This window comes from Danio rerio, chromosome 16, assembly GCF_049306965.1.
Source record: "Danio rerio strain Tuebingen ecotype United States chromosome 16, GRCz12tu, whole genome shotgun sequence".
NCBI lineage: Eukaryota > Metazoa > Chordata > Actinopteri > Cypriniformes > Danionidae > Danio > Danio rerio.
In genome coordinates, this window is record NC_133191.1 from 20,878,171 (window position 1) to 20,890,256 (window position 12,086).

The 12,086-nt window shown below is 34.3% G+C and overlaps 1 protein-coding gene and 1 long non-coding RNA gene across 5 annotated transcripts; one reads left to right on the forward strand and one right to left on the reverse strand.

The window, feature by feature from the left end:
• Positions 1–2,059: 2,059 nt before the first annotated feature.
• LOC141378076 (uncharacterized) lies at positions 2,060–9,294 on the reverse strand. The gene is made up of 2 exons (XR_012391692.1): positions 8,666–9,294; positions 2,060–3,580 (listed from the first exon to the last, which is right to left on the reverse strand). It is a non-coding gene; the product is annotated as an uncharacterized lncRNA (long non-coding RNA).
• On the forward strand, positions 5,652–11,289 carry sp8b (sp8 transcription factor b). 4 transcript variants are annotated; one of them, XM_021466623.2, is made up of 2 exons: positions 5,652–5,847; positions 8,702–11,289. In XM_021466623.2, the coding sequence occupies exon 2, from the start codon at positions 8,735–8,737 to the stop codon at positions 10,046–10,048; it is 1,314 nt and encodes a 437-aa protein (XP_021322298.1). In that variant the 5' UTR covers positions 5,652–5,847; positions 8,702–8,734; the 3' UTR covers positions 10,049–11,289.
• Positions 11,290–12,086: the final 797 nt, after the last annotated feature.

Consider the following 12,086-nt stretch of genomic DNA (forward strand, 5'->3'; position numbering starts at 1 on the left):
CATTTTTATATTTAAATATATATCACTGTATTATCAAAAGTAAATCATATTTTTGATTATATGCATTCATAATCTATCAATTTTGTCCATCCATCTATATATTTAGTTGTTTCGTTTTTTGTTTTTTTTAGTTTAACTTTTTCCACATCTGAAATATTATCTACTAATATTATCTTTATGACTATATTATATAAAATATATGTACTTTCTCACTCAACTTCCATTAAAAGCATACTGTAATTTATTGGATTAACTTCTGAAACTGAAGAAAATGCTTTTTATTTAATTACTTTTAAGGTATTTTGTCATCGACTAAAGCAATAATCCGATGTAATTTGTAACAATACTTTGTGAGGCTGTGTATTTTGTATTTTGAGTTTAAAATATTTGTTTTTTGTCTCAAATATTACAAGAACTTTAATAACCAGCCTTAATATGACCACAACATGGTAAATTCATTACTGGTCAAAAGTTTGGTCAGTAAAAAAAAAAAAATATGTTTTGAAACAAGACTACTCTCCCCTCACATATATATATATATATAAATCTGAATGGTCCAAGGTCAGATTTTATGTTTAAATGCATTATTTACAGTTGTTTGACATCACAATTATTAGTCCTAACATGATTAGATTTTTAATTTAAATTTTAAAAAGTTTTATAAAGTTTTAAAAAAGAAAGTTTAAAGTTTAACAAAGAGAAGAACTTTTCTGATGTCTTGTTGTTTAGTTTGGCTGGAATAAAAATCATTCTTAAATTCATTCTTAAAAAATTTATTTTTAAGGTCAAAAGTATTAGCCCCTCTAGGAATAAATTTCTATACACCATCAAAAGTATTTGCATTAGTATTACAGATGCTTATCAGATTTACAGTTGAAGTCAAAATGATTCGTCTTCCTTTTGTTTTGTTTTTTTATTTTTTTAAATAATTCCCAAATGATGTTTAAGCAAGAACATTTTCAAAGTATTTCCACTATTTTATTTTTCCTTCTGAAGAAAGTCTTAGTTTATTTCAACTAAAATAAATGCATGTTTTAAGGTCAAAATTTTAAGCCTTCATAAACAATAGTGGTTATACAGAACAAATCTAATTATGGTTAGTTAATAGTTAACCTAATTAGAGTTCTTCTCAGTCGCTTTGGTGCATTCATGACACTCTTTAGATTTGTGCACATCATAATAGCAGTTTTTCATTCCTTTCAACAAATTGCAAATGCTTTTGGACATGCATCAATTGCTTTCATACAACTCTCTGCTGTTTAATAACATTATCATTTGCTTATGTAATTCTTTGTAAGAGTTAAAATAATCATTTATTCTGGATCCAATTCTTTGCTATAAGGCAATTTTGATAGCCCAAATAAAAAGACAACAAATGGCATTGGCAATAGGCTACAATGACAAGCAATGGTGCACTGATTCACACTGAGTTCTGTATTTTGTATTTTGTTGTTTATTATGCAATGATTAATTGAAAGAGCTCATATACTTGTTTGCAAGTTGTTTTGTTTGAAGGTTAAACTAGCCTTTGTTGCATATTTAAAATGTTTTGATACGGTATATGCATTTTGCAAACAAAATGTGTCATTTTGACCATGAGTGCCGCTGTTCAGGCCTGTGTGTTAACTGTTTCGAAAATGTAGAGTTTCAGTTGATGGCTGCCTCAATGCAATCAAGAAAAACTGTAAAACGAATAGTCCTCATTTCATTACTTGAGTCATTACATACAAAAATGTTGAAATAGTTTTCAAAATCTTTCAAGCAACTTTTTGAATCCTACTTTCCCGGAAAATGTCTTCTAAATTTAACAATTTCATGAATGATTTGCAGACCAGTGTATGTTGTAAGTTCAGTTACAATATGTACTGTGATAGTGTTTACAAGGGAGTTTATGTTGGTTGTAAATAAGGGTGTATTTATTCTTTTGCACAGTGCTGTAAATAAATTAGAATTGCAAAGAGCAGTTGAAGATAGCCTCTCTTTCATTTTTTTTCTTTTTAAAAATGCCCCAAAGGATATTAAACAGAGCAAGGAAATTTTCACAGTACGTTTGATAATATTTTTTCTTCAAGAGAAATTCTTATTTTAATTAAAAAAAACAAAAAAAAAAACATTTTAAGGACAAAACTTTTAGCCCCTTTAAGCTAATTTGTTTTTCGATTGTCTACAGAACAAACCATCGTTATACAACAACTTGCTTAATATCCCTAACCTGCCTAGTTAGCCTAATTAACATTGTTAAGCCTTTAAATGTTACTTTAAGCTTTATAGAAGTGTGTTGAAAATATCTAGTCAAATAATATTTACTGATATCATGGCAAAGCTAAAATGAATCAGTTATAGAGATGAGCTATTAAACTGTTATGTTTAGAACTGTGTTGAAAAAAATCTTCTCTCCATTAAACAGAAATTGGGGAATAAAATAAACGGGGGGGGGGGGGGGGGGGGTATTTTAGTGGGGCTAATAATTCTGACTTCAACAACTGTACATATTCCATGTCTTGTACTAAGATACCTCTCTAAATGCAGTGAAGTTTACCTTTACTGTAGTTTTCAAATGGCTGTGCAAATAGTATATAGTGCTGTCTTGAGCATTTTCAGGAAGTGTCACTAAAATCTGACTTTTTTGCAGGGGAAAAATGTACAGAGTAAACAGTCGTAATAAAAACATGACAAAGCCAATTTGACAATCTTGTTCATAAACAATGGTGTTAGAACTTTTCATCTTGATGACACTGACACTTTCCTTGACATCAATACTTGCTTTCCAGGAATGATCAATCTATTTTGAGCAAGTGAGACGCTCTTGCAGGTTATCAGCTATAGGTTTTGCAGGTTGTTATGATTGTTTTGACAAATGCATTAACTGTTGTACAAATGTTGTTGTAAGAAATGCACCTAAGTGACTGAGAAAAACAGTAAACTAGTTAAGCCTTTAAATTACACTTTAATCTGAATACTATCTTGAAACATATCTTTTAAATATTATGTGCTTTCATTATCACAATGATAAAAGAAATGAGGTATTAGAAATTTGTTATTAAACTATTATATTTAGAAATGTGTTGAAAAAAATCTTTCCGTTAAACAGAAATTGGGGAAAAATATTCATGGGGGCTAATAATTCAGGAGGGCTAAATATTCTGACTTTAACTATATCCCATAAGCAAGTATCTGTATTAGATGTACCTATATCTATGAGTAGCAGGGGGGTTAAAATATATAGGAAAGCAACATGAATGTGTTTGGACTGAATGAGGTGTTTGAGTCTGTTTAAACTCACACACACACACTGGTGCTCTAGTGATGATCATATGTCAGCGTTTACACTCCTGTGATCATGTCTATGGTTGTGTGATCCAGCAGAACGTCAGCACATGGTGCGTGGCCCTGCTCTGCTGGTTCAGCGGGCCGGGATGTGGATGTAGATGTGGACTGAGGCTCATCCAGGCAGAGCCAGGCTTCCTGCTCCTCCTTTGTCACACATTTGGGCTCTTGTGTGTGGATCGGGCTCCAGTGTTCAAGCCTCTTGGCAGGCCTGCACACATAAGGACATCTGGTCTCTCTGTCCCACCTCCTGCTGAAAAGAAAGAGACCGGCCACAGTCAGGATTTTAGATGATATTACAAAAAGGCATTACACTCAATTCAACTGTGGTGACCATTCATAACAACTAGAAAAAGGTTATTGTCAAATACTAAATCTATCTATCTATCTATCTATCTATCTATCTATCTATCTATCTATCTATCTATCTATCTATCTATCTATCTATCTATCTATCTATCTATCTATCTATCTATCTATCTATCTATCTATCTATCTATCTATCTATCTATCTCTCTGTCTGTCTGTCTGTCTGTCTATCGATCATATAAAACCATTGAATATGAAGTCAGTTAAATGTATTTATTTATTTGTTTGTTTGTTTGTGTTTGTTTGTTTTAAACCAGGAATCGGTGTCTTTATTCTGAGTTAGCGGGCAAAGCAAAAATATATTTTACAGATTATTATTTACAGTATATACATTTAGAAGTAAACAAATAGAATGGTAAACAAACATGCAAAAAATAAATAAATAATAATTAAATAAAAATAACTTTTAAATAATAATTTGTATATTTAGTAATATATATATATATATATATATATATATATATATATATATATATATATATATATATATATATATATATATTAATAATGTATATATATATATATATATATATATATATATATATATATATATATATATATATATATATATATATATATATATATATATATCATTCAATTTATTATTCATTTACATCCATTGAATATGAAGTCAGAATCTGATTAAATATACAAAAAACATTTATTTAATTATTATTTTTTTCTATTTCTTTACTTTTAAATTTATTTACTGTAAACAATAATCTGTAAAATATATTTTGCTTCGCCGGCTAACCTAGAGTAAAGACACCGATTCCTGGTTTAAAACCAACAAACAAACAAACAAATAAACAAACAAACAATTACACAAATAAATAAATAAATTGAACTGACTTCATGTTCAATGGATTTATATGACAGACAGACAGACAGACGATAGATAGATAGATAGATAGATAGATAGATAGATAGATAGATAGATAGATAGATAGATAGATAGATAGATAGATAGATAGATAGATAGATAGATAGATAGATAGATAGATAGATAGATAGATAGATAGATAGATAGATAGATAGATAGATAGATAGATCAAATCTTAAAACAGAAATCCTTCATGAACGTATTGATGTTAATCGATGCCGTCAACTTAGTGTTAAATCTTTATTACTAGTTTCGAATTCCGGTAATTAGTCTACTGATGTTCTTGGACAGGTAGACCGCTCGAGTGGATTATCATCGGTTTTCCTGGATAATCATAAGATTAAAGAGGAAAGTGCTCCCACCATCTCCGGGACACACAGCCGCTGACTTCCCCTCTTTTCTTTTGGCAAAATTATTGAGAGCAAGCAATATTAAAGCCATTTTGTTCGTGCGCACTGGGCCAGAATAACGCGATGATTAGGGCCACGAACGGGACAGGTTTCTTCAGCTTGATTTCATGACGGTAATGTAGCCCATGCATTTGGGAGAAGAAAGGCAGAGAAGGGGACATCTGTTCACAGGCCAAAAGCAACCTCATTGGCCTGCGTGGCATCTTGGAAAAGAAAGCAGGATATTACACGCACAAACGTTTTTGTTGTTGTGTTTGACTGATTTATTGATTCGTTTTTTTTTTCTTTCTTTCTGGTTTATTTTTAATTAGATTATAAATAGCATTAAACTTCTTTGGAAAAAAAGAATAGTCATGCATAAAAATCGGCCCAGCGTTGCGTTTCAATTTTTATTTTAAAAGTTTTATTTTAATTTTGAACCACTTTTCAACAGCATCCTTTATTCATCTCTACTTATTCAGCTTTAAAATAAATATATTTAATCTTTGAATTATGTAGGCTATTAGTTTATTTTTGCACATTTTGGCCAGAAGACTACGTGTTTAATCATATTTTATTTAAAAGTCATTATTTTTTTCTTTAACCAGCACTTTTGAAAACCCCCCTGTTGCTGCATGCGCTTGTGATCCTGTGCTCTCGCGCATCTCTCGCGCTGTCTTGTCAGAGGACATGAACACATGTTTTGATTACACCACCGGTGGCCGAGCGGCTCCTCCGTTATTCGTAATTAAACTCAATTCCCAAAGTAACATTTATCTTCCAGGGTCTGCGCGTTCACTGTGCGCGAGAGCCACTGCCTTCTGCTGTGCTAGAGGAGATGCGCGCGGGGTCAATCAATAAACCGAGGACACAGACACGGTATGTGCATCATGCATCTGTTGCAATCAAACAATGCTGCAGTTTATGGGACATTTGTTCGTGTGCGTCTGTGTGTGTGTGTGTGTGTGTGTGTGTGTGTGTGTGACATTTGTATTTTGACATGGGTTGCGCATGCACGTTGAGTTATAGATGGATTTTTTTTGACGTGGAGTTTCACTGCTTCGTTTATTTGACTGTTCTTCTTGAAGACGTGGAATAAAAATGTTTTTAGTGTCTTATATATATTTTACATCCCAATCTCACCATTCAAGTTTCTGGAGAAAATTTTATAAAAAAAAAAGAAATAAGTTATTTTTAACTACTGGATAATTTAAGGCAATTGCTAAACGTGGAATTATTTAATCTTATGTATATTAAGTCTGTAATTTACTTTACAAACTGGTTTCAATCACTGAAAATGTCCACCAAAGAAAACGCAGCTAAAATAATTCCTTTTTGTTTTACTTATTTAATTTTTTAAATTCCGCATTTATAATTCTTATTTTTAATAATATGATTTTCCTCATTCTGTGTTCAATTGCCTCTTGTTCCTCGATTTCTCGATTTAGAAAGGACATAAGCCATGTAAAGGAAACAAGAGAAGTGTTGTTCAAATCGAAGAAACAGAGAAATGAATCTGATCGGCCATCTATCACTTCCAGCAATAAAGGAGGCGACACGGCGGAGGCAGATGATTTGATGAATAATCTTCGGTCGTTTTAATTAACTTTTTGCTGTCCTATAATGACCAAGTTGGTCAACGGAGCCGGTCAATAAGAATGTTAATATCAAACAAATAAAACTTCTCATGATTAAAAACCTCCCGCTTTATTAAATTTGAAATTCAAATGAAATTTATGCCTCCAGTCCACGACGCATGTAAATAGAGTAGCCAGGGCTACATCATTATCCTGAGAGCATTTCTGCATTCATCGTCGTGATATCAATAGCCATCCACTGTATTGCTGTTGAGAGTTTGCAGAACACAAAAGCCATGTTCCACCTTGTAAATACGTTTACACGCATTAGGTGAAATGATTTTTAGTGACCAACTTGAATTAATAGGTTCACTGAGTTAATTTGCTTGAATTTCAACAATATTTATCGGACAATGCCAGTCCTGTCTAAAATAAAGTGAGTGTGTGGAAAGAGGAAAAGAGCAAGTTAGTAATTCTAAACTAAGTTTATATAGAGTCAAGCCGAAATTATATATATATATATATATATATATATACATATATATATATATATATATATATATATATATATATATATATATATATATATATATATATATATATATATATATATATATATATATGGTTTCTTCCCTCAATGAATATTGCATATGTATTTTAAGCAAATATAAAATCTACATGCGCATTTTGGATTTGTAGCTTAGATTGTAAACTTTTTGTTTTTTGTTATAGTTTTATTAAACGTCTTAATTTATGAAGCATAATTATTATTGTCAAACAATTAAAGACCAGCGGAAGTGGTTTTTAAGGCAAGCTGTTCATTTCATACTCTTTCAAATAAAGCTTATTTGTTTGGCATATGGTTCCATGAAAAGCCCGAAATCCATAAAACATTTCAAATGTACAAAAGTTTCTTTATAGTGGAAAAACTTTATTCAGATTATTAACACACTTTTACCCTAAAAAGAAAATCAGTTTTCAAAATTGTTCTTTTATTGCATTATTACAGGAAATGAAGTGTGGCACAAAACGTTGTTTTAAGTTTAAAAAGTGTTCTCACTATACGCAAAAAAATAGATATTTTAAGAACTGTTTAGGAGTAATTTTAGGAAACAAAAATATTTATTGGGCATATATGCGAAAACCCCATAGGACCATTATTTTAGGACTGCAGCATAAGTGCTAAACTAGTTGACGACAATCTACAACTTGAAAGACAATGACAACAACTTGTAAAAGTGATATGACTTTAAATTGCTATTTTAGCTTCATCACATTCTGTAGTAAACTATATACAATGATTTATTATTATTATTAATAATAATAATAATAATAATAACAACAATAATAATAATAATAATAATAATAATAATAACAACAACAACAACAACAACAATAATAATAATAATCCATAACGGATCAGGGGGTCCAGTAACCTTATTAACCCCTGTACAAAAGAATTGAAAAGTTTTCCCTAAAACTTGCAGTCCTTCTTATTTAAGTTGAGTTTTATTATGAGGGGGGTGTTGGAAGGGGTGGAGATCTTGTCTGAAGTGCTCTATCGATGACCTCACGCTAGAATGTGGCCGCGTGAAGGTACGGCTTCTCCTGATTGGTCGCCCGTGTCACAGCGGCACTTCAAAGCCGTGAGAGGAGCTACAATTGTGCTGGAATGGGCGGACCGCATCATTGTATTGCACACCTCTAAAAAAACAGTGCTCTGATTCATAAATATAAAAAGATCCTCTGAGGAGGGCACTTTTGTGATGGCAACTTCACTTCTAGGGGTGAGTCTAAGGAGTTTCGTGCTGGTTTAATTAGTTTCCTTTATTGTCCTGCAGTGGGGATTAAAATTTCTTTGGTCAGCCGGGGAGAGAGTCACTTGATTATGTTTTAAGCGAGAGAAAGGAGCAGGAGTTGCATTTCTCAACTACGACATTGTATGTATAACACATATTGCTATTTCTATGCTGCGTTTTCGCTTTTGTGTTGCGTGTGCAATTGGCTGTTTCAGTTGACTGTTCTTCGCTACCATTCTTCAGGTGTGTTGGTTAAAAGAGTAAACCGTTAAAACTGTTCTTTTAATTCCCCCAGTTCCCCGAAACAAAGTCTGAACTTACCTTCTAACTGCTTTTTTGTTGGTGTTGTTGTTTCAGGAGGAGCCGAGATTGGGGTCGACTCCTTTAGCCATGTTGGCTGCGACGTGTAACAAAATCGGGAGCCCGAGTCCTTCTCCTTCCTCGATTTCGGATAATTCATCTTCGTTCGGAAAAGGATTCCACCCGTGGAAACGAGCGACAGCCAGCAGCTGTAGTTTAGGATCCAGTTTATCCTCTTTCACTCGGAATGGTGGTGGTTTAAGCGACTCTTTTGGCACGAACACTTCTACGGGATCAAGTGCCTTTTCCTTAACTTCTGGTACTTCGTCCAACTCCCACTTCGGAAACGACTACTCCGTTTTCCAGACTTCTGTGTCAAATAACTCCCAAGAGCCAAGCCACCAACCCATGTTTATTTCAAAAGTGCACACATCCGTGGACAGTTTGCAGAGCATTTACCCGAGAATGAGCGTGGCGCATCCCTACGAGTCGTGGTTCAAGTCCTCACACCCTGGCATACCCACGGGGGATGTGGGCACCACGGGCGCGTCCGCGTGGTGGGACGTGGGAGCCGGTTGGATTGATGTGCAGAACCCGAATGGAGCTGCGCTCCAGACGTCCCTACACTCCGGTGGGCTGCAAACTTCTTTACACTCTCCTCTGGGCGGATACAACTCAGACTACTCGAGTTTAAGCCACTCTGCCTTCAGTACCAGCGCGTCCCCGCATCTCCTCACCACCGGGCAGCACCTCATGGACGGATTCAAACCGGTTCTCTCGTCTTACCCGGACTCCAGTCCTTCTCCTCTGGGTGGAGCGGGTGGTTCCATGTTGACAGGGGGTCCGACGGCCTCTTTGGCGGGGTCCCCGCGGTCTTCCGCGCGGCGCTACTCGGGCAGAGCGACGTGCGACTGTCCGAACTGTCAAGAAGCTGAGCGGCTGGGTCCGGCCGGCGCAAGCCTCCGCAGAAAGGGGCTGCACAGCTGTCACATCCCTGGCTGTGGGAAAGTGTACGGCAAAACGTCTCACCTCAAGGCTCATTTGAGGTGGCACACCGGGGAAAGGCCGTTTGTGTGTAACTGGTTATTCTGTGGAAAGAGGTTCACGCGCTCCGACGAGCTCCAGCGACATTTACGCACGCACACTGGCGAGAAGCGCTTCGCTTGTCCCGTGTGCAACAAGCGCTTCATGCGGAGTGACCACCTCAGTAAACATGTCAAAACGCACAGTGCTGGGGGCTCGTCAGGGTCGGGGTCTGGGGCGAGTGGAGGGAAACGAGGGAGTGACACCGACAGCGAGCACAGTGTGCCCGGTAGCCCCTCATGCCATTCGCCTGACCTGTTGCAAGCCCCCGAGTCTGTCCCGACCACTGGAATGAACGGCCGTGCAAGCTCCCTCGATTAATCCCGCTCTAAATGCCAAGCTCGAATGGACTAGTAACGTATTTGACGCCTCAGAAAATGTACTGTTCGCTCGGAAACACTTTCTAAAAACTTTCAAGTTAACAAAAAATCTAAAATGTTTTGCAAGTTTCCGATTAATGCACATTCAAATATGAATAACCTACATGAAACAACATGAACCAAAGTTTCATTTCTTTTTAACTAGTTGAATGTACATTAATGAATGTTAATTAGGCCTATATTTTTTTTGTTAACAGTTAAAGTTATTATAAAGTGTCACCTGAGAAGGAACCGTGTGGCCATTTCACGTGGATGTTGTAAAGTGATTCAGTTTACAATTAAAATGTAATTACATTGAAGTAAGACTGTTTTGGTTTGCACAGATTCTGTGACACGAATTTGGTAAATTAGGGAAATATTGAAATGCACATAGTCTGATATGTGCATTCTGGTGGGTATTTGACGAACAATTTTATTTTATTTAGGCTACTTACTGTTGTTATGAAACCGAATGAGAGAGAGAGAAATTTGTATTTTACCCATCGGTGAAGTGGCCTGTCATTGCTAACTTTTTTCTTTCTCAAAACCAAACTGTGGCACTTTATTCACAAACACTGCTAAAATCCAATTCCTTAAGGATACATTGCCGTAGTGTTTAATATACCTTTTTTGTCATTTTCACGTTCATTTCTTTAATATTCGAAAAATAGTATCTATATCGCACATTGGTCTTTGTCAAAACTACAGACTACGAATTCTAAGTTTGTATGACATGTACTTATTTCCTGTTGCTGCAAAAGAATGTACATATTGAACATAAAATAGATTAGAATAGAAGGTTATTCCACACTGATGTAAAAGTTGGGTATGTATTTGTTAAAGACGCAAATTTTTTGAATAGTATTTTAGTTGCATATATTGACTGTAGTAAATATCCAAAACTGTACGGGGGTGTTTATTTTTTATTTTTATTTTATTTTATTTTTTTGTTTTGGTTGGGTTTTTTGTGTAGAAATACGTCATATTTATCCACGAGTTGGACTTGATTTTTGGAGGTCTGTTAAAGACGCACTTTGAAATGATTTGTATGATTTTTTAAATTCAGAATTCAGTGTTTCACCACGTTTTCTAATTTATGTAAGCATGCACATGTACGGTGAGCGTTATTTTCACATCGTTCATTTAAGAAATTGGCTTTCTAAGTAAAGCCACTCAATAAAGTCAACATGGATTCAGTCACAGTGAACGATTTGCCGTCCTACTTCTTTAAAATAAAATGTGATCTGTAGTGCAGGACCTGTTACGACATTGCATTACCTTTTGAAGAACAAAATAAAAATGTTAACATGTTAAAATCTGCAGTTGTTGTCAAAGCCACAAATTGAAGCAGCTTTGGTAAATTAAAGTTTATTATTTGCTAAATTTTGAAAAAAAAAAAAAAACTTATTTTAGTCTAATTGATTAAGTTACACATTCTTTTAGTAATAAAAATATAGACACAATGTCTGCAGTCTTTTTTCAAATCTTTGTTAAAATAAAAATAAATAAAAAACTGTAACGTAAAATTATCCAGTCATTTAAAAAATTAATTATGTGCGATAATGTTGAATTTAGATTTCTGTACTTGCTTTACGAAATGTTTAATTTTCAAAATTAATAAAGAGTTCAAATTGCCTAAATTTTAGACCATGCTAAAAATTGTACGTCATTAATTTCTCACTAAAACAATTACGTTAAATGATAGGCTGTTTTTTTTCCGTGTTTGTCTTTAGAAAATCTGAAACGCATCTGAGCGCACACACTAAAGAAATTAGCTGATTATTTTAACCCAAATTGGGTAAAATATATGGACTAAATCAAACATTGGGTTAAACTTGGTCTTATTCATTTAATATGTAAAGTAACCCAGCAGTTGGTTTAGTCCATATAGTACACATAGAATTGGATTAAAATGATCCAGCAATTTTTAAGTGTAACTTTTGTAGAGAATTTTAAAATATATAATATAAAATATATGTTAAAGTGTAAACCGTCCCAAC

What these genes read in the sequence shown, in the direction of transcription:
- sp8b (XM_005157958.5), top strand. Translation starts at nt 8,312, where the DNA reads ATGGCAACTTCACTTCTAGGG. An exon ending in TGGCAACTTCACTTCTAGGG is followed by an intron (nt 8,333 to 8,701) that starts GTGAGTCTAAGG and finishes TTGTTGTTTCAG; the next exon opens with GAGGAGCCGAGATTGGGGTC.